This window comes from Centruroides sculpturatus, unplaced genomic scaffold, assembly GCF_000671375.1.
Source record: "Centruroides sculpturatus isolate CEXI.00-Female unplaced genomic scaffold, Cexi_2.0 scaffold812, whole genome shotgun sequence".
NCBI classification, from domain to species: domain Eukaryota; kingdom Metazoa; phylum Arthropoda; class Arachnida; order Scorpiones; family Buthidae; genus Centruroides; species Centruroides sculpturatus.
In genome coordinates, this window is record NW_019385039.1 from 240,702 (window position 1) to 263,520 (window position 22,819).

The 22,819-nt window shown below is 27.8% G+C and overlaps 1 protein-coding gene across 2 annotated transcripts in view; it reads left to right on the top strand.

Annotated features, from left to right (window-relative positions):
- The window catches only part of LOC111633748 (E3 ubiquitin-protein ligase UBR5-like), a 162,629-nt gene that overhangs the window by 35,264 nt on the left and 104,546 nt on the right, over positions 1-22,819 (top strand). For both annotated transcript variants that reach the window (XM_023378360.1, XM_023378361.1), the window contains exons 6-13: positions 3,130-3,226; positions 3,308-3,445; positions 4,936-5,165; positions 7,504-7,626; positions 11,138-11,406; positions 16,424-16,532; positions 19,062-19,207; positions 21,596-21,738. In XM_023378360.1, coding sequence (XP_023234128.1) covers positions 3,130-3,226; positions 3,308-3,445; positions 4,936-5,165; positions 7,504-7,626; positions 11,138-11,406; positions 16,424-16,532; positions 19,062-19,207; positions 21,596-21,738 — 1,255 coding nt within the window. The remainder of the gene's footprint in view (positions 1-3,129; positions 3,227-3,307; positions 3,446-4,935; positions 5,166-7,503; positions 7,627-11,137; positions 11,407-16,423; positions 16,533-19,061; positions 19,208-21,595; positions 21,739-22,819) is intronic.

Here is a 22,819-nt window from a genome sequence, read left to right on the forward strand (position 1 = left end):
ATATATATAAAATCTTATTTTTTCCTATAAAAATTAAAATAATTAATTATAAAGTAGAGATTAAAATTCATTTTAAAACATACTTTTATACGAAATATTATCTTTTGTCAATGATTTAATGTATTTAATTGAAATATACACAGCAATAATCATGTTGCAGACAGAGTGAGAAATAAGTAAACAACGATTCAAATCGGTGTGCATGCTCGCCTGTGCGGCACATAAATTCTCGTGTGTGGCAACAATTTGAGTAGTGCGCAGCCGCGCAGCTTAGAGAGAACATTGGTGACGAGATGTGACTTTAGAGATCAAAATAAAGAAAATTAAATTTATTAATACAATTCTAATTTTATTTTGTTTAGTCACACATAAAATATTATCAAGTGCATGTATTAAGGCAAACAACCATGTTTGCCTTAATATGTGATGAATGGAAAACGAAACCAAAACATTACAATGTGTATGAGCGGAAAAAGTTTATTTTTAATGATTCAGAGTGTGTTAATATTCATTAAAAATAACAATTTAACTAATATGAAATAACTACATTTATAATCATTGCTAACTGACCTGTATTTCATTAATGATTTCATAAATAACTAGGAACTGTTTTCTGCGGACAAATGAGGTGCAACATGATTTTAATTCGTGGACGTAGGCTTAAACCAATAAACAAAGGGATGTGTGTCTTAATTTATGATAGACTGCAGACCTACAATGGCAGAATGAACTATACACAGTTTACAGAAATTATTGCAAAAACACTTTGGGTTTTAGACCAAATAATCACCAGTACAATGCATGTGATAAGAATTAGGGTTTCTCATTTCCCGTTCCTTTGCTTGTCCTGGGATTTTGGGAAAAAGTGAATTGTTTCCCGGAATCCCGGGATAAAATTAATTACTTTTAAGATATAAAAAATATTTTGAAATTGAATGATATAATTATTTTTCATTTTTAAAAGTGATTTAATATGTTCTGCAACCTCCAAAATAATAATAATGCTGTTTAAAATATATATATTAAAAATTACCTTTGAACTATGTAGAAATTTTCACAAATAGAAAAAATTTATTAAAGTTTGTTGAAAACTGCTTACAGAAAAAAGTCATTGAATTGAGTTAAAAATTTAAAGAAAAAATGAATTTAGATTAAACTCCTAACTTAAAATGTAATTTTCCTTTTTTAAATAAAACATAATGCAAAATATTGTAAATTTTTATAACAAGATTTAAAAAAGCAAAGATGGTCGATACTCCGATCACTTAATCTGGTTCTTATTTTAGTCATGAAAAGTCCTGATACTGAGAATGCCCTTTTCGATTCAATTGATGTGGGTGAATCATGTTTAATGCATTTAAGAGAAGACAGATGTTATGTGTTTTTTCACCTGTAGTCTTGAAAATGTTTTTTTTTGTTTTTGAGATGCATTGCAGTACTTTTTTGCAGTCTAGTATTCTCGATTTGTCTACCTCGACTGTTGTAATAGCGGCATCAAGCTTATAGCCTGATAATTCAGCAGTTCTTTTGGCTTTAATAATCAAGTTTATGAAGAAAAACTTCATACTTGCAGACTTTGTACTCATTTGTGCAAATTGGACAAGGATACAATCTAGCATAATGCAGTTATTTAAGGTACTGGGCATGGTTAAAAATTAAGACAGCATAAGTACAATTATTCCAGATATTACAGGTTCTGACAAGTCAGGAATTTTCAGTCCTGACACAAAAGGTTACATATTGATGATTGACAATCTGTTAGATGCCATAACAAGCAAAAATTTAAACTAATAATCAGGCATAAAATTAATAAACATAAATGTATTCTTACAGTTTGTGTTAATTATACTTTGTTTGCAAAATTCCCTTAACCTTAACACAAAATAAGAAAAAAGTGAACTTTTAAGAAATTTTCAGGATTTCCCAGGTTAAAAAAAACAGCCAGGATCCCATTTCATAAGCTCTAGTAAGAATGAACTCGAGAGAGAAATGAAGACTATATGGGGGACGCGTTGAAGTGTTGCCAAGTTTTCCACGATACAAAAAAATTTTTTGCTCATGCGTATAGGACGACCTAGGTTTTTGAAGCAGTGAAAAATGAATGAAAACCTCATCTTATATGCAAGTAAATATGGTGTTCATGTGATAAAAACCAGCATGCCAGTTTAAAGTGAGGTTATACATCCCTCTCTATAGGGTGTATTAAAAATCAAATGAGTTGTGACATGTAAAAATGAATGAGTTTGTATCCTAAAACTCTGAAACTGTCAGCATTACATAAAAAATTAGTTATATGTTTAATTTTTTCATTTTGTCTTTTTTCTAATGATTTAAAATACTCGTAGAATATCAAAAGTGTTTTATTTTTGTGTGTATTTTATTGTTATTTGATTCAAAAATGCAAAAATAAACATACCAAATTTCAGAAATTTACTGTAAATTATCTCAACTGAAATCAATTAACATACGCTTAGTGTGAAATTTGAGAGGAAGGTGTTATTTTTAAGGTAAGGATAGATTTGTCAGTGCAGTTCACACTGACTGACTACTATTACTACTAATGTCAATAAATTGTTAATTGCTTTATTGTTCTGGAAACAAAAACTTATTTCCTGATTTTTAAGTCAGTCAAATTACAATGTTGTTATTTTATTGTACTGGGAAGAATGTTTTAACATTTAATTAACAAGAAGTTTTTTTTAGATCTGATTAATTTGATTTTTTTAGTTTCAGTTTAACTGGCATGCCGGTGACCCTGGGTTTCCAACATGCTGGTTTCCCCTGATTATATGTGGAATGTTGGTCAATCCACAAAAATATGGTTTCACATATGATTATTTACAATATTATTACTTAGTTTTTTTCTAAGAAGATGCAATGAAAATATTTGAAAGGAACAAACCTTAAGATGTCCAGAAAAACACTGCTGTGTTGCTTATGAATTTAAATGTGTGTGTGATTTGTTTTAATAAATTCTCATAAAATTTAAAATTTTAAAATATAATTTTTGAAATTTGAAGAATTTATTTATATAAATTTTTACTGTTATGCAATTATAAATGAACAAATAATTTTAGAAATTAAGTTTTCATTTTGAATTATATTACATATATTTTTTTTTTATTTTAGAATTTAGATGTTAATCTTGCAGTAAACAATCTTTTAAGCAGAGATGATGAAGAAGGGGAAGATGTAGATGATAGTCAAGATTCTTATATGCCTGGAGGTAGATTTTTTTTATCATTTACATAGTGATATGTTCAAGATGTAATTCATTAATTTCTCTCATTTAAATTTGCATATATAGATGACCTGATATCTTTATTGGATGCTGGAATTCATACAGATCATCCTAGTGTTATTATTGATGCTGATGCTATGTTTTCAGAAGATATGTTTGGTTATTCAGCTTTAAGAAGCAGATCAGGAAGTAGGGGAAGAACAGGTATACTTAGTAAATTTTTATAATATAAAAATGTGTCTATATATATCAATCACACACCAGTTCTTTATATATAAAAGAAAATCAAACCTGAACTGCTTTATTATTTAAGTCTACATTTAGATAAATATTATTTATTCAAAGTGATTGTATAAATTATGAGGGCAGTTTAAGACATTTTCATTGTATGAAAAAGTAAGAACATTCCAACTATGTGACTTTTTTGAGTTTCATATATCACTGGGATATGTACTTGGTTAAACCAAGTACATATCCCAGTATAATAATAATATGTACTTGGTTAAACCAAGTACATATTATTATTATTATTAAATTATTATTGTGTTAGTATTTGAATGAGGATCCTCTTTCTCTTTCAGTAGTAGTAACTTGGAACTCTTTTTGTAGTTATTCATTTTTGTAAATAAATTATTTATCTGAAGAATTTTTAATATTGTCAATGTAAATATATTCTTCAAATACTAATACAATAATAATTCTACTATTCTTGGTTTAACCAAGAATATGTCACTTGGTTTAACCAAGTGACATATCCCAGTGATATTTGAAACTTATGTACAGTTGTTCCTTGATAATCCGACAGGTATGGGACCAAAGGTGTGTCAGATTACCAAAAGTGTCCGGATTACCGAAAATAATTACATATTTCGCATTGTTTTGCTAGCAGTAACTTACAATATTCTCTACTCCAACTGTTCGAACAGAACTGCTCACATAAAACACACAAAAGTTTCCGGATTACCGAAAATAATTACATATTTCGCATTGTTTTGCTAGCAGTAACTTACAATATTCTCTACTCCAACTGTTCGAATAGAACTGCTCACATAAAACACACGAAATGTGTGTCATCGAGTAAGAATTGGATGGGGAGATTCACATCGCACATGCTTCTGTGCAAGCAGACACGTAACGGGGACGGGTACCTTGACGGGAGGTGCGTCGGACTACTGAGCATGTCGGATTAAAAAACGTCGGACTATAGAGGGACAACTGTATTATTGAAAATTAGTAATAGTAACTTTCAAATTTTCTGTGAAGTTACTTTTACAAGGAAATTATATTTAAATTTTTTTATGATTATGCTTGGAACTATAATAAACTAGTAATAATAAAAATGGAAAAATGACAGCCACAAATTATTTTAGTAAAATACATATAATTAATGTGTAATTTAATTTTTGAATAGTAAGGAAAATGTTAAACAGCAATAGGATATGAATTAAAAGTATCTTTACATCAGAGTAACTTTGTAAATTAAATTTTTATTTTAGAAATAAAAAAAATCTTTGCATTTAAAAAGTTTTTTTGTAAAATATCATTATTATGATATATCAGTGACTGCCAATTATTTGTAATCTAATTTTTTAGAAAAATAATAAAAAAATTAATTTCATTCATATTAAATATTAATCAAAATTTTAACTTCTTATATGAATGAATTAGTAATTGAGAATTTATTTTTTTTTTAGGTGATAGAGATAGAGATGCTGACAGAGATAGAGAAAGAGATTCTATGTTTAGATTTCGTGATCGTCATCAGTACACAACTTCCAGAAGATGGTTAGAATCAGCATTAAGAGACAGTGGAGGTACAGATAAAACAGCAGAGGGATTAAGTATGGCAGAAACAAAGAAGAAAGAATCAACAGATTTGAATCCTCTTTGGCTTTCAGATGAACTTGAATTTTGGCCAGACAAAGTTAGTATATTGTAATATTAATTTTTGAAATGAAAAATTCATGATAAAATTGTCCACCTCTGATATATAAGCTATATAATGGGTTATGCATAATTTTCATTTTAGAGTAGAAAGGTGGGGAAACAGTAAGTACAAATACTTGTAGGTACAGTTAAGATTGTGGTCTTTATGATACAATTTTACACATTATATAAGACTATCATTTGAATTTTTTTTTAGTCCAAATGGAGAATGAAAATTTGTGTGAAATATTCAAATCATGAGGTATTTCATCAAATTGAGACATAAGTTAGTTTTCAGATTTAATACATTTCTGTAGAATTATAGTAGAAGATAGCTTAAAATTCCAAGAAATCAATTAACTTAAATGTATATTCTATCAAAAAAATAAATTGAAAGTGATTAGACATTTAGATAAATAATTAATTTACAGTTTAGTTACTGTATTAAGTAAAACTATAAATTTTAAAGATGTTATATTTTCAGAAAACGTAATTTATAAACAGATCTATGTACTTTATATATTTTATATATAATTTAAAGTATCTACTTTAGTTCATTTATTTACTTCAACACTATATTTAAAAAATTAACTGTCTTTTTTATTTTTGACTAAAAATATTGTAAGTCTACAGAAATAGCTATAATCAGTTGTTTTTGATAGTAAAGATAACTACAAGAGAGAATCCTAAAATGTTATAAAATTGAAATTATTCAAGATACTTTGGTAAATATGATCTTGTTTAATAAATGAAGAGATAATGAAGAATTCAAAATTTTAATAGATTTCTGTCAGTATTTTTAACAGAAGGTTTCAGCTAATCTGTATATATAAAAATGAATTTATGTTGGTTTTTTCTTTATACAAATCTTTATTCTTAAACCAATCTGTACCAAAGTTTGTATGAGTATTACTTAGACCCTATAATCAACACTAAGTTATATACTACCTCAGAATATTGATTTAACTTCTGTACATCAATTAATTTCTATCTACATCTGACTTAATGCCATTACATTGAGAAGAGATTTGTTATTTATCCACAACACATGATTTTTAATTATAATTAAATGAGGAATGATCTAAAAATCATGGTAACTTTCAAAAATGAATTAACTTTTTATATTTATTTATTTTTGAAAGAATGTTACTGTAAATAACAATATAAAATTTGGAATTTTGATAGACTAATTATGAAAGATATCACACATATCTCTGTTTGACTTTTTGTGATAAACTTGAAAGCATGTGTCCTTTTAGTTTTCTTTTCTGTGAAAGGGGTCAGTGTTTAGGGTTTCAGTGCACAAATTTCTGTTTGAATGTTTTCCTTTGGCTGCTGGACATTGTGAAATTTGTTAATATACATAAAATTGTTTAGATAGTCCCACACATGAAAAAATTTAATGTTATCTCTTTGCCATATCTTAAAAATGAACAGTAAAAATTTTGTTGTCACTGGTTTAACCAGTTATTGGATTTTTCTTGAACTAATTGCACCTTGTATGAGTAACAGTAACATGTGCAAATCTTTTTGAAGTCCTTGTAAGGATGTTCTGAGGATACCAAATTCATGAGAACCACATCTAGTGGATGTTGTTGCATATTGCTGAATACTTTTCTCAACATGATTACTATTATCCAGGTTTTGCATGGAATGGGGTCTTCCAACTCATGGCAAGTCAACCACTGAGCCAGTTTAGAGGGCAGGTTTTTTACTTGATAACGGTGCATATGTGCTCTTTGTGCATGCATTATGGACCATTTATTTTCAAAATAAAATCCTACAATTTTTGTTTGTTGGGCTGTGCTATATTTGTCCATAACAAATTTCCAAGAGCTGAAGTATCTGAACCTAAAAAAAGTTATCATTGTTATGAAACTTGTTTTGAATTTTTAAATGGTTTTATGACTTTTAGACTACCCTGTATTTTAAATCAAAGTATTTTTGCTAACCAGTATTGGAGAATCTGACATGAACAAGAACATATTGGGTTTAAGTGACACCCTTTATACATAGTTGTCATTTTTCATGACTTTATATTGAGTCACAATCCACAGTTTAAGAAGCCTAGATTTAGTACATGCCTGACATAAGTATACATTGGCAAAGAGTCTACAATGATTTCCCTATTAATTTTTAAAATAATTAAGAGGAGAGACTTTTGTTACCACTTTGTATACAATTAATCAAGAATAATAATGCTATTTAAAATTTTGCTTTACTTACTTCCATTTGATTCTTGTATTTTATGGTTGATGAAGTAAAATAAATAATTTTTGCAGTATTTTATATAATAATAGAGAATGACTAATTCCTCTATTTTATTTTTTAAATAGCTTTCTCAGGGGTTAAAATTTGTACAGTTAGCTGCATTACATTCAGAATTAATCGCTTTAAGTACAGTTGGCCAGATACATCAATGGAAATGGAATGATTCTGAACCATATAGATCTCCTGAGGTAAGCAATTTTGACTATTTTTATTTTGTTAACTATAAGATTTTTATGGTGTAAAAGGAAAATAAATTTTAACCTATATTTGAACAAATTTATAGCTATTAGAGGAAAATGTCTTAAATTATTATTATTATTATTATTATTATTATTATACAGTAGAGCGTTGATTATCTGAAAGAATTCCAGTCGGCAAATTTAAATTTTCGCCAGTGCTGTGACACTGCAATCTTTGGCTATGTCTTGGGCTACTCAAATATTTTACATTTTTGATACTAAATTAGCTTCTGAAGTATAATTTTTTCTTGTTTTTATATTTTTCAATATATTTATTTTGTTTGTACAAAATAAAAAAATAATTTTTAACGATACAATAGTCTTCATTAGGCTTAAAATCGACGAAAATTCAATGCAAAGCAACACGCAATGGAGAAAAATTTCAACATGGAATAGGTTAATATATTTTTTCGTACATAATCGGTTATCTGAAATATTGATTTTCCGAACAACCCAGTCCCCAATTGACTTGGATAATCGACGCTCTACTGTAATTATTAAATTTTGAAAGAAAAACTCATAAGTGAATACTTACCCAATTACAAAAAAATACAGTAGAGCGTCGTTTATTCGAATCAATTGGGGACTGGGGTTGTTCAGATAACTTATTTTTCAGATAACTGATTATGTACGAAAAAATATATTAACCTATCCCGTGTTGAAATTTTTCTCCGTTGCATGTCACTTTGCGTTGAATTTTTGTCGATGTTAAGTTTAATGTAAACTTTTTTAAATAATAATTGTGGCTATTATATCGTTAAAAGTTATTTCTTTATTTTTTACAAACAATATATATATATTGAAAAAAAAAAAAAAAAATTATACTTTAAAAGTTGATCTAGTATCAAAAACGTTTGATTCAGCACGACACACAGTCCTCAGAAAAACACCACACAAAAGTGTCAGTGCTGCCAGCTAAAACACACACATCAACAAAAAAAATATTGTATTGATAGTTTCCAGTTGTTCTGGAACCTCACAAATTTTAGTTGCTCTTAGGTGTGTGCGAGGTAAACATTGCTTTTTTGAATGTGCTAAACTTCGTTTTTTAGTTTTGTGATTTATACTGTATATTTAATCAATATGGCACCGAAGAAAGAGAAAAGTGACAGTGGAAATAGAAAACGTTTTAGTGTAGCATTAAAGAAAAAAATTATTGCAAAATACAAGAATGGCATTTGTGTTTCTGACATCGCTAAAGAATATAATGTGACAAAATTAACTATCTCTACAATTATTAAAAACAAAAAAGAAATAAATTTGTTTTCAATATCTTGTGGACATGTTTATATTGTTGTGCATTAATGCCTTAAGAATCTTTTTTTCTGTATTAGAAATTGTCTAATATAGAAAATAAGTTAAGCAATGAGAATGGTTTTCTACTTATAAAATTAACTTAGATATATAATTATAATTCTAAAAAAAATAAAGGCTTAAAAATTCAGAAAATATTTTTCAAGTAAAAAAGAAAAAACACACTGTCAACACTGACTTCGAGAATTAATGATATACAATTAAAAAAGAATTTATTATACTTTTTTCTTTTATCTAAATGTATTTCACCACTATTATTGGGTTTCATCAGTGAATAATGATACTAAGTTTACATCAGTGTTTTTATAGTTGACTAAGCTATCCCAACATGCATCAACCAACATTCCTGTATTCATATTTATTTCATTTACACATTTCTTGATGCTATAATGTTCTTTTATATGACATTTAACAATATTGCTTTTTTTATATAAAATTTTAATATTAAAAGTACAGTATGAAATGTTAATATTAATTTTAGTTAAACGAGGGTGTTTTCTTTTACAAACTATTGTTATCTTCTTAGCATTTTTGTTGATCTTATTCAGAAATATCAGAAATATATGATTTTGTCATTCATAAAAAAATGAATTTGTCAATTTTTTTATGAATGACAAAATCAAAATATATTGTTAATAAATATTTGTTTTACTAATCTAAAATTTGTTGCTTTTGTTCAGTCGAGTACCAAGAGATGTTTTTTCTGGAATTTGTCTTTGAATATTGAATTGTTTGAGTTGGGAACTAGTATTATTGGGCAGTATCTCAGTATTTGAACTGCCATATATCATTTCTTATTTTATGAATTATTGCTTACTTATGGTTAAAAAAAGTTTAATAACACTTACCTAAAAATGTTTAATCTTTGTATTTAATAAAATTTATTTAATCTATTAAAAGAAAACCTAGTGACAGTTTTAAGAGCTAAAGTCTGAAAGCAACAACAATGACACCTGGTTGATGGGAAAGTTAGTGCAATTGTTTTCTTCTTTGTCCTGTTAGTTTTCATTAAAGCAAACCTGATGAAAAGCACAAAATAACTTGAAAATTTCCATGTTCTAAAATCCATGGGCAAATTTGAGACAATGCATGTACTTGCTTGAATTTAAAAAAAAATATCAAATAACGATGTTTATACTTAAAAATTGTGAAATTTTGTATTGAGGATTTCCAAAATTGTGTTAGAGTGAAACTGGAAGTCGTGTTGTACAGGGGATATCCCCAATTTTCAAATTGTGTTGGAGCAAAACTGTGTTGTAGAAGTACTGCATTGTACAGGGATACAGTGCCTACATAAAAATTTTGTGTCAATAATAAATGGAATTTGAAATTAATTTCTTAGCATTTTTTTTGCTTTAATAATTTCTTAAGAGTTGAATGCTTTTTAAAAATAAAGTGATTGTTTTGTATTCATTTTTGATAGTATTTTAAGAATAATGCTAAAAATTAATTCTAACTTTTTGTTGGTTATTAAATTAGTTTTTCTTTTATATATTTTTTGTTTTATGCAAGATAGATAAATTCTGTATACATTTTTGTGAAAATGATAACAAAATTACTTGTTCGCAAGTCATGAAATATGCTGTACCCAAAAAGAAAGAATTGCTGTGATTTGGGAATGTTTCAGTGTTCAGTGGAACTCTCAGCAAATTTCACACAGAAATTCAGGAAGCTTGCTCCCAGAAGGGCCAATTTCAACAATCTCAGAGACACTATGAAATGGTGTAAGGTGTAGAGACTGCAATAACACTTTTTTTTATCGTCGACCAGGAGGCTAAGTTAGGAGCTTGGTGTGTTATGAGCAACAGTGTGAAAGATCCACCATTACAAACTCATTAAGCATGCATACCATGTCTAGGTGTTGCATAAACTTGAAGAGGGAGAGACTGTGCTGCTCACCAATGTGTTATCTCTTGGAGTCTGGAAGATTTGATGGTTCTGTGTACATCAATTTACTCAAATATGCACAAACCATAGCAATCTCTCTTCTTGGGTCCAGCATTTTTCATATGACCTACAAACAAAATTGTATTGATGTAGGTCAATAGTCCCTATACAAAAATATATAGGGACTGTATACACTAATCATCTTGTACATAATAATTCTAATTAACATTTTATTTATATTATAAATTTAATTTTATAGAATTTGAACATTCATCATCCAAAAACAACAGCACTTGGACTGTTAGGAGAAAAAATTGTTATATTAGCAGCAGGTGGTACTAGAGCTACAGTTGCTACAGAGAGTGGAAAAGTTGCAACTTGGATAGATGAGACATTAGCAGCAGTTTCTTCAAAATTAGAACATCCAGTCCAAACATTTCCAGAATTTCAGCAGGATAAGATTGTAAATCTTTATGTTTGTTCTCTGTATACATGTGCTCGTTTAGAATCAGGTGCTATTTATTGGTGGTAAGTTTACATCGAAGAATAATAAATTTCTATATAAATAATAAATGAATGTTGTTGATAAGATTTTTTCCTTTTTATTAATGAAATAATATAAATATTGATTTTCTACTGTGATATGTTCATTTATCAACAGTAATTTTTTTGATACCAGTTAATATATTTTATATAATTAAATTATTAAAAGTTTTAGGTTAGAATTTTTTATTTTGTTTTCTATATACTAATATTCAAATCATAGTAAGTGGATAAAAAAAATATTTTAATCAAAAATTAAATAGATGCTTGCTTTAGAAGCTAAAAATTTAAATATAAAATGTTTTTTGGTCAATATTTTAATCATTCTCAGCTTAATAATCATTCCCTTGTAGTGTGGAACAAGAAATTTAAAATAAAAAATAATAATTGTAAAACTAATTACCTTATCCAAACATATATATTTTTAAGAAGCCAGAAAATAAAAGAAAGCTTAATTTTCTGAGAATTTTCATTATTTTGTTGTCAGATTGTTAAAGTTTATTTTATCACTTGTAAATTAGTGTTTAAATAAAGTGATTAGTTAAACATATAGAGCCATCACATTCATAGATTGAATAACTAAAAATGTTGCTATTAGAATTTCTTGTTTTGCATTGTTCAATATACAGGGGGTGATCAGTTAATGAACAGTTTGAACTGCAAACAAATCGGACAATGAACACTTTTGCAAAAGATTTTATGTTTAGACAACAAACATGTGTTTGGATAACAAACACCTCACAGAACAAACAAGAAGAAGTGACGTAAAATAATGAATACCAGTTGGTCTTCTCTTGTCTCCAGGTAACAAATTGAAACCTTTGGAGCATGGGAGATGCCAACATTGATGCTCAACCTGGTATATGCTGATTGGATAGTATTCCTCTGAACTTTGAAACTCTCCCTTGTAATTTCAGTCTTTTGTTTATTTTTCTAACAGAAAGCATTCTTTTATAGTCTTTGTGAGACAGTCGGACTGGCACTCATTAAGTTTTGCATCAGTTTTTATTTTTGAAAGGTGAGAGTATAATAGCCATAGTAGAGAGTGAGCAGATGTCTGTTGCTGGACAGTATGGCTTGAACAGTTCTACAGTAGGCACAATCTTCTGTAAGAAAGATATAATCAAGAAGAGTCAAGCAGCTAAAGGAGTAATGAAAATTATTAATACATCTGAGAAACAAAGAACATTGAAAAGCTCATAATGGAAACTGATCTGACAACAGAAGACCTCCAAAAACTCTGTAATGAAGAATATCAAGAAATTCAGTGATATATGTTTTCTTCTGAAAAAGAGGACCAATGCCGACATCTGCTATTAAAGAATTTTTGAAGAAGTGGGAGGATGTCAGAACAATGTCATCCAAATGGCATCCAAGCCAGAATGAGGTTAATAGGCTTAGGGATCTCTGCAATTACAATGCTATTAATTAATTCTGAAAAATCCTGAAGAAGAGAGAAAAGTGATCAACATTAGACAGATTCTTTAACCGCCACAAATGGAAAAAACATGACTGATAAAAATGCAAGACTGTGTATATGTGTATTATTATTATTACATATAAATAAACATAGTAAGAAAGTACATAATTTTTTATTTATTTTTTGGGTCTCTAGAATGAATTAATCAAATTCCCATCAAAATCTATAGTAAATCGATAATCAGTTAACAAACAGTTCAGGTAGCGAACACTGTCTTGGAATGGATTATGTTCGTTAACTGATCACCCACTGTATTTGTAAGATGATGGAGATAAGAATAATGGCTGGAAATGTTTAACAAATTTATTTTTTGATTTCAACATGATGGGAAATTCTGTTTATTTTCACAAATGACCCTTATAAATAAATCTGATTTATGACAAAATAAATTGAAAGAAAAATACTCTAAATAATTTATTTCTTTAGTTGTTAATTCTTAAGCTGGTACTATTTTCTAAATACTATAATTCACCTCTTCTTCTCACTTTCCAGCAATTCACCAATTTAAAATGAACTTTTTTGGATTCTTTCTGTGGCCTATGTCAGGTTAAGCAGAATTTAATATCAAATGTTTGGAGCAGGTTTTATAAGGTTTCATATTTCATAAGCAATTGTTGAAGAACTAAAGGTTACAAATTTTAAATTGTATTTGCCTTTTGGTTTTAAAATTAATACAAGACTTTAAAAACAGTTTAATGCTTCTCTTGTCATAAAATGTTTTCAAGAATGAATAGAACTAAAATGTAATGTTTTGATATTACGATGAAAATATGAGTCTTTAAAATGAATATTTAACAAATTGTACAGAGGTTTTGATATAATTTCTTGAAGAGTAAAGAATTTATGAAGAAAATAGTATTCAAATCAGAAATTTTAAATAATCTTTTGATAATCTGTATAAACATTTAAATTTTTTTTAATATATAGTGAAGCAACAAAATTCCAAAACAATTGGAGTGGGTCCCCATCTGGATTTTTGAATATATATGTAAATTAGTATTTTAAGTACTGTAAACTCCAAATACACTGTAATTCATGTTTAGGTGTTCTAAGTTCAACTTAGTATTTCACAAAGGAATGTAGGAATGCTTACAAAGATTCAAAATATATTTAAAAATTTTTTAAAGCTTTAAACAATTATAAAAACCTGGACAGGGAAGAACCTAAAGGAAGGTTGACTCCACCAGTGCTGATTGTGTTTCAGTGATTGTAAAGGATTTTTAGAAAACTTCAGAACTTTTAATTTTTGGTATAAGTCTTCAATGCTGTTTGTTTTTACATTTTTTAAAATTCAAAATATAATTTACTGAATTACTATATTTAAACAAAAAATATGCTGATCATATCTCAAAATTAAAAAAAATATGAATTCTGAGTGAACGTTAGAACATTAGTAACACAAAGTCAAAAGAACATCAAAAAGAAAGTTACTATTGAAAAGGTATTAGCTAATTATATCCAGTTTTTGATGGCTGAATACAGACTTTCAAATATTCAGGTTTTTGACACTTTATCATATATCTTACATTTATAAACAATACAGAATATCTCTTTTTTATATGTTTTGTTGTTTTATAAATATGTACAATATTAAATAACATGTTTTTTACATTGTGTTACAAAATTTAAAATTCTTTCAAAGAAACATGAATAGAATAGTATTCATTTTTATTCAAGAAATTTTTTTATTTTTTGCAAAACACAGGAAAAGTCCTGAAAAACAAATGATATTCACCACAAAAAATAAAAATAATTAACTAGTATACATCAAAAATAAACTAAAAATATTTTAAAAAATTAGAATACTTAAAAGTTAAAAATTGTACACACATTAGTTACAATTACAAATTATAGAGTGCTCTTTACATTTTAACATACCCTGCTTGAGAAATCTCTCTTGCATCGCTTGCAGTAGTTGTGGTTTTGAGTACTATTATTCAAGATTACTGACTTTTAGTGGGGAGTCAGTTTATCTCACATCAGGATGAACCTAAAGGATGTTTGTATGTGGGTCATTGTGGAGGAGACAAATGATGACAAGTGTCTTACAAAGTTAAAAAGCCATTTATTTTGTCAAATTCATGCTTACATTGATAGTAGACAGTGTCCAAATCTCGGTGTTCCTTCGAAGTGATGAGAGTTTCAGTTTATCAGTCATAGCCCCAGGGTGGACAAGAAGGGTTTGCTGGACAGATGCAGATGATCGACAAAGATGCGGCAGTGTTCTAGGTGGTCGATGGCAACACAACACAACTTAATGAGCATGACTTTGGCTTAATCCATAGGAAGACAGTTCTTCGACCTTGAATTACTGATTTTTATAGTTTTTCTCTCACTATCTGTATTTCTGATTTGCCCCACGTTCCATTTTTCACTTCCCAATTGGTTTCTCCTTTGTTTTCAGGTGAAAACAGAGACCTGATCAGGTCACAAGAAAGGTCCAATTCTAGGCATCTATTTGACATCTTTTCATCGACTATACTCAGAGATTGTTGATAGAACCATAAGCCTTGCACTAATAATTTAGCCTGTTTGTGATTTCTGTCATTTTGGAACCTTAACAATCATATGCGATGTTTTTCTATCCATCAAATCTTTTCTCTTTTCCGAAATTCTTTTCCTAGATCGAATGTTTATGAGCATTTGAGAGTTCTACCTTTTCCGACCAACATTCCATCTGATCTGTTACGTCATTTGTTTTCATGTCGCATTTGTTTAACAGTTAAAGTTTTTTCCTCTCCTCTTCCTTACATAATAAACATCACCTTTGATCTGACTCGATAATAGCATTTTTGCTCCTAATTAATTTGAAATTAAATTTTTGTTTCGACCCTTTCCAGAACCTCACATGTTTTCTTTTAGATTTCTGTAAATTGATAAAGAAATTTAATAATTAAAAATTAATGATTATTCATTTTTAAATATGAAATTTATTTATTTATTTATAATGCAAGATGGTGCTTAGGACTTTTTATGCCAAATATATTGTCACATAAAAATAGGGAACATTTATCAATTCAATAATATATTTTATCCATTAAAATAAAAGTATACCTAGAAGAAGAAACTTTTCATATATAAACATACAGTATTTCTAACAATAATGAACTTCTTACATCCAGAAATTTTGTAATTTTATGGATTAAGAATTGAACAGTTTAAACATTGTGTTAAATAAATGAATTGTGTCAAAATATACAACTATTTCTTATTTAAAAGTTTTATGAACAATTTAATTAGAAAAAGTTGATAGAATAAGAAACAAATAAATAATAATTATTTATTGCAATATAACAAAAATGAAAAAGCATATTTTATATCTATTTCAATGTTTGTTGCTTATAAAGTATTTTATAAAAGTTTTGAAAACTGAATTACTTTTTATTAATTTTTCATTTTATAAACTATCATTTATAAAGTTTTGAAATTTAATGTATTTTAGTACTTTCTAAGTGAATATTGAAATAATAGCTACGTATTCAAAAATATGATCTGATATGCAATAATTGTTATGTATTTCAGGGGAATTGCTCCATTTAATCAACGGAAAAAATTGTGTGAGAAAACACGAGCACGTGCAAAAAAGCATAAGTCTTCCAGTTACTCTTGTGATATAACTACAGGTGTACAGGTAAAGTTATAGTTTTTAACACATTTGATAAGGATATAAAATATTAAAATATAAACATCTACAAATGTGATTTTTAGATGGAAACCAAAATATTTGCTGGATTACATTAGTGATGATTTGGTGATGTAATCCAGTAATTTTTGGCTTTAAATTACTTTTAATTGCAATTTAATTAGTAGTTACTAGTATTAATATAATCCAATGTAATCCTGCAATCATTTAACTTTAACATACAATATTTTTATTTATTAATAAAGTCTAAATTAATGGCATCAATATAATTTTATCTATTTTTACCATTGATTTTAACTTAAAAATTAAGTTTTTTCTTTATTGAAATAAATTTTTCTATTTTATGCTGAATTTTTTTTAAGTATTTGTTATAACTACGTTATAAAAAGTTTCTTAATTAAAGTATATTTATAGAATATTTATTTTTTACAATTATATGAATTTATATAATTACAGTTGAACTCAGTTATAATGAGCATTAGGGAACTGATAAGATTTCTTCGTTATAACCATTACGTGTTACATCCATGAAATTATGGGAAGAATGAGAGGTTGCCTCAGGCACAAACATGTAGGGGGTGTCCCATGGGTAGTAAAATTTGTAGCTACACCACCAATAATTAGTGAAATTAGTTAATTAGTTAATTTTAAATAACTTAACAACAAAAAAATGTAATTACATTACTAACATAAAAGCCATCGTCTCTGTTTGTGTGTGAATATCTTATAATGCCTGCAGTTTTTATCCAATCCAGACAAAATTTTGGATTTTGTTTTATGTTCTGACAGAAGGTATAGGCTACTTATTTTGCAGAAATATTAGTTGTAGAATAAACATTTTATCAATTTTAGATCAGTGATCGCATTTACATTGCAGTGACGTTTGTGACCACATGACATTCATGCTCAATGAGGGTATTTTGCTTAAGTTGCATTTTTACATACTTTGACAAATGGCATATATTAAACTTACTTCATTAAATATAAAATTTAAACTTTAAAAAGTGTTAGCCCTATCGTGTCACTTTTATAACAAATAAAAAAAAATTCTTTTCATAGTGACTATGTGACATTCTATTATCCTTTTGGAAGTAACAATCTAACAAGCCTATTATTTAGAAAGTGTTATCTCTCATTCACTTAACTTACATACAATTCATCTTTGTTTTATCAACACAAAATTAAAAAGATTTGCTATTTTGTTGGTGGGGAATGCCTAGGGAAAAGTGTAAAAGCAAAATTGATCAGGTAAATTCTAATTCTAAAAGAATAAGAACAATTGAGACCCCCTGAAGGCTGTGAAGTCTGACTTGAACATCATCGAATAAGAATGGCTTTGTCAAGAGCTGCAGAAACAGCATCATATCATCAAGCTTAATTTGAAGCTCTTTTCAATTTTTCAATCTCTACTTTTTCAAAAAAAAATATTTTGTCATGCTTGATGGGAGAATTTCTAGTTATGAGAAGAAAAAGTATCTGCATTTAGAAGCAGAATCTCAGGCAACTGAGAAGAGAAAATTTGAAAAGAAGTTTAAGGAGCTGCAAAAAAAAGAAGGATGTTATGAGAAAGGAAGCAGAACAAAAAGAGGGAAAAAAATAAACTGAAGATCCTCCCATCACAAAAAAAAAAAAAAAAAGATATATGTTACTAAAATAGTTCATTATAAAAATGTCATGTGTAATGTTTCCTTCAGATTAAAACTTACTCCATTGTATTCATTTCATGGTTTACTTATTTTCTCAGTAAACACTAACAAACCCTTGTGTAGCTTACGACTAATGGAAATTCTTAAAATGTCTTATCTATACTTTTTAACATATTACTCTGCTCTGAGGTATAAGCATTTGTAAATGATTTTTGTGCTTTTGTAGCTACATAATGTAAAGGGAAATGTAGAGACCATATATAATAGGTGAAGAAAAAATGTCACAATTGGTCAGGGAATCAGAGGGATTTACCTGTATGGGCCTTGTAGTAATTTAATTTAAAAAATATTGAGATATATTCAATATACAGAAGTAATTACAAAATTTACTATATTTGTTCAATGTTAAATTTTTTTTAGTTTTATTTACTATTAAATCAGTCAGTTTTATTAATTAAACGGAAACAGTAATTAGTGGTAATTCCAATTGCTTGTTTGTTTGAATTTATTAATCTCCCTTTTGTGAAAATGTTGTTGTTTGTACTAAGAAATTCTTAACATGATGACGATAGTTATATATTTGTGACTGTTTTTACTGAAAGGTTTTTTTCTGCTAACTTATAATTGATTTATATTGAACTAAAAATATAAAAGGTTTGAAATATTTTCTTAAAAATGTAAACATAATCTGAGTTTTGAATAAATAAGACAGATAATACACAGAAATATTGCTATTTATCATTGTTATTTTTGCAAGAGTTAGGGAAGATTTTTGCTATTGTTACTCTCTAATTTTATGTGATTAAGTAAAGTTGAATATTTCATCCAGCATAGTTTTTTATTGTTAAATATTATTACTATTTATTTTTAGGTATGTATGAGAAATAGTCCGATATATCATCCTGGTGCCCTAGCCTTTACTACTGCAGGAAGTGTTCCCAGAGTTGGACAGCTTTTATCAGCCGCTTGGAACTTAACAGATTGTTGTCATTTTCGAATATTGCCTCCATTAACAAAGTAAGATGCAATACATTCTTCATTTTTATTAAATGTATTATGTATTAAATTTATTTATATACTTATATTATTTAATAATAGTGTTGTTGCATAATTTTTATGCAATATTAATACAGTTCCTTGTATGAGGCTGTTTTGAAAAGTTTTGTTTCCTATATGATAACTTATGTAATAAACAAGATACTGAAGTGAAAATTTATTTCTGCTTAGAATTTGGAGTTTAGAATCATTACTCTTCCACATAGTCATCATCTGTGTCTGCACACAACAGCTAATGAAGTTTATTTGATTAGCATAATTTTTTTGCAGCTTTTATTTTGTTTGTATTTTATTCAGATTATAATGATAACATTTGAAATTTTTTCACTCATTAAACTCAATGTTAAATGTAAATTCAAAAAGTTATATCTGAATGGATATTGATTTTTAATAGAAATGAATACATTATTACTATAATTAAATTAAATAGCAATAAATATAAATGAAATTAGGATAGGAATTAATACAGAAGTAAGTATTTTCTGTAATGAGTGTAGATTATAACAGATCTAATTTAAAATATGTAGAGAGTATCATAAACTTGATTAAATTTTCAAAACTTCTACAAATTGTGGCAGCACATCCAGTTTCTTGAAATTATTAGTAATAAAGAAATTTTAAAATACACATAGCACTTAAAATTTAAAAATTTTAACTCTCATTTACTTAAAAGAAACTTTAATAGAAAGTTAAAAGTTTTTAAAATTTTTTATTATAATTATTTATATAAGAATTAGTTATTTATGTGAAAATAATTTTAAACTGTAGGCATAATTTGTTCGAGAAATAATTTTAAACTGAATTTGTAATTGGTTTGTAAAAGCTTGTTTGATTTTAATTTGTCTATTTTGTTCTGCATTGTATATATCTGAAGATGTCTGCTATAAATAGATGAAAACATTAGTAAAAATGTGTTAATTTGAGGTATGCTAGTGTAGGTGTTTTGTCTGTGTTTAAATTAAGAATTTCATAATAAATAACTACTACTTTCTTAATGCCTTTTTCCCCATTAATTTTTTACTCATTCTTTTAGAAATGCTTAATTAGTGCGTATCATTCATTATTATTAAAAAGCAGTACCAAAATATTTGCATTGAATTTTGGTCTGATACTGCAAACTTTGTTTTTAAGATCTCATGCTTACAGTTGACATTTTAGTATGGTCTGGCATTATTGTGCAGCAAGATTATATTTTGGCACAATAGTCCAAGTGTTTTCTGATGAATTGATTATCAGAAAAGATCTGTACTGCTACATCAAGAGGATGATTCAAAAATTGGCAACTTTGTGCCGTTAACATACATTAGTATGTTAACAGTACAAAGTTGCCAATTTACTTACTATGTTATGCATAAGCTTACTATGTTATAAATAGTAAGCTTATTGAATGATCCAGGAATGCTTTCCAGATGTTGCAATTTTGCCTTTTCTTTTTTGTAATTTTTAGTCTGTAGAAATATGTAGGAATTAAAAACAGAGATTTTATTTGCATAATTGTTACCTAAAGCTTTTGTTCTGTGATTGCTTTTTGTATGAAGATGATGATGGTGATGATTTTCAGATCTGTCATGATTATATTTGAACAGTAATCAGTTTAATATGAATGTGTTTTCTTTATAATCGTATTTAAAAATTTTTTTGTTTTACTCTGCTATCCCATTCTAATAGAAAATGAAATATATTTATTTATTCTTAATATATTAATGAATGCATTTAGTTTGTAATTTAAACAAAATATTTTAAAAAACTATTATAGCTATCTTTTGTAGTAATTGCAATTGATTTTTATTCNCCCCCTATAACGCTTAGATACGTTCCACGCTAACCGAAAATTACGTTGTAGGAATGATTAAATACAGTCACATTTTTATGTATTAATCAATCATTAATCATTATAAGTATATTTAGTGTTGTTTGTTTTTTGAAAATATTTAAACTTATTGGATTTTGTATAAAAAAACTAAGAATAAGAATTATGTATAATTTTTAAAAAAACAAATTTCAGTTAATGATTTTTTACTAGTTTACATAAATTTCAATTGGTGTAATGGTGATAGTATTTTTGATTATCGTACTCTGAATTTATTTATTTTTTTAAGCTTGAAATTTGATTGTCTGAACTTAATTTGAAAGATAGAAAGTTGTAAAATATTAAAATACTACTAATAAAACTGTAATAAAATGATCTTTTATTTTAGTGAGAAAAGGTCAGAGCAGAGAGANTACTCTGAATTTATTTATTTTTTTAAGCTTGAAATTTGATTGTCTGAACTTAATTTGAAAGATAGAAAGTTGTAAAATATTAAAATACTACTAATAAAACTGTAATAAAATGATCTTTTATTTTAGTGAGAAAAGGTCAGAGCAGAGAGAGGTAAAAGAAAATCCAAAACAAACTAGTGAATACAAAGTTGATCGTCAAGAAATGCCACCACCACCATCTCCTGCTTCTTCTACTTGCAGTGAACCAGCTTCAAGTCCTTTACCTCATAGTATGTTTTATTTTTTCTTACTACTATTATCCTGAATAGATTCTTATAAGTCTTTTATTTTATGATGAAATAATATACAGTTGTAACTGGAGGGTCAGTACGTCTTTGATGCCTTGTCAGGACTCACACCACCATGTCTCAGTTGACACGGGAACCGCGACAGCACGTTTAGTTTGGGTTAAAATCTAGGTCATGCAAGCAGCTGTGTGAGTAAGCGATCGGATTCCGGATTCCGGATGCAAACTGAGAGACAGCCCAACAGAAGTAAAGTACTCAGATACTAAAGTTAACAATTAACATACTGTTTAATTTCAATGAAAACAAATACATGATACAATATACAATATAAATCGTATTATATCAAATTAGCCTATCTATCTAGCGGTTGTGCACAAGAGCGTTTACAATTGTTTGCGAGTTGGGAAATACCTGCATTGATGGTGATGATTCTTGATTTTGGTTTTGTGAGGACTCAGAGGTCTAGACATTTGGATCGTTCGGGACAAGTCTGGATGAAGAAAGTTCTGGATCGATCCAGGAAAGTTCTTCTACGCACAGTTGAGGGTAATGTGAAAATCCGATAGAGTACAATTGGCACTGACACAGGAAAATTTCAATGACTTTAATCCTAGAGGGATTGGCAATGACTCCTTGACTGCCCATTTAGTAGAGCATCGTTTATCCGAAAGCTGATCAACTGAAACATCGGTTTGCTACCCACCAATTTTTAATTTTAATGTAATTAAACATAAAAAATACTTAACTGAAAAAAAAACGAAAGAAATGCATTAATTTTGAAGAGAAAGCTTCAAAGTTTAACTTCCATTGTCTCGCCTTTCCGCAAAATCTGACGCCAATGAGTAATTGTGTTTACAGCTGGATGACCTTGAGAACAGCTGGTATTGTCTTTCGCGAAACATTCTCATAAAACCTACAGGAGGCAAAGAATTTATAGTAGGGTAAATACTAGCTGGCCATATATTTTTAAATATTTTAAAAAAATTGTGTTTTTTATTGCAATTTCTGACCCCCCTGACTTAATTAAACATATATATAATAAAATATATTAATTAAAAAAATT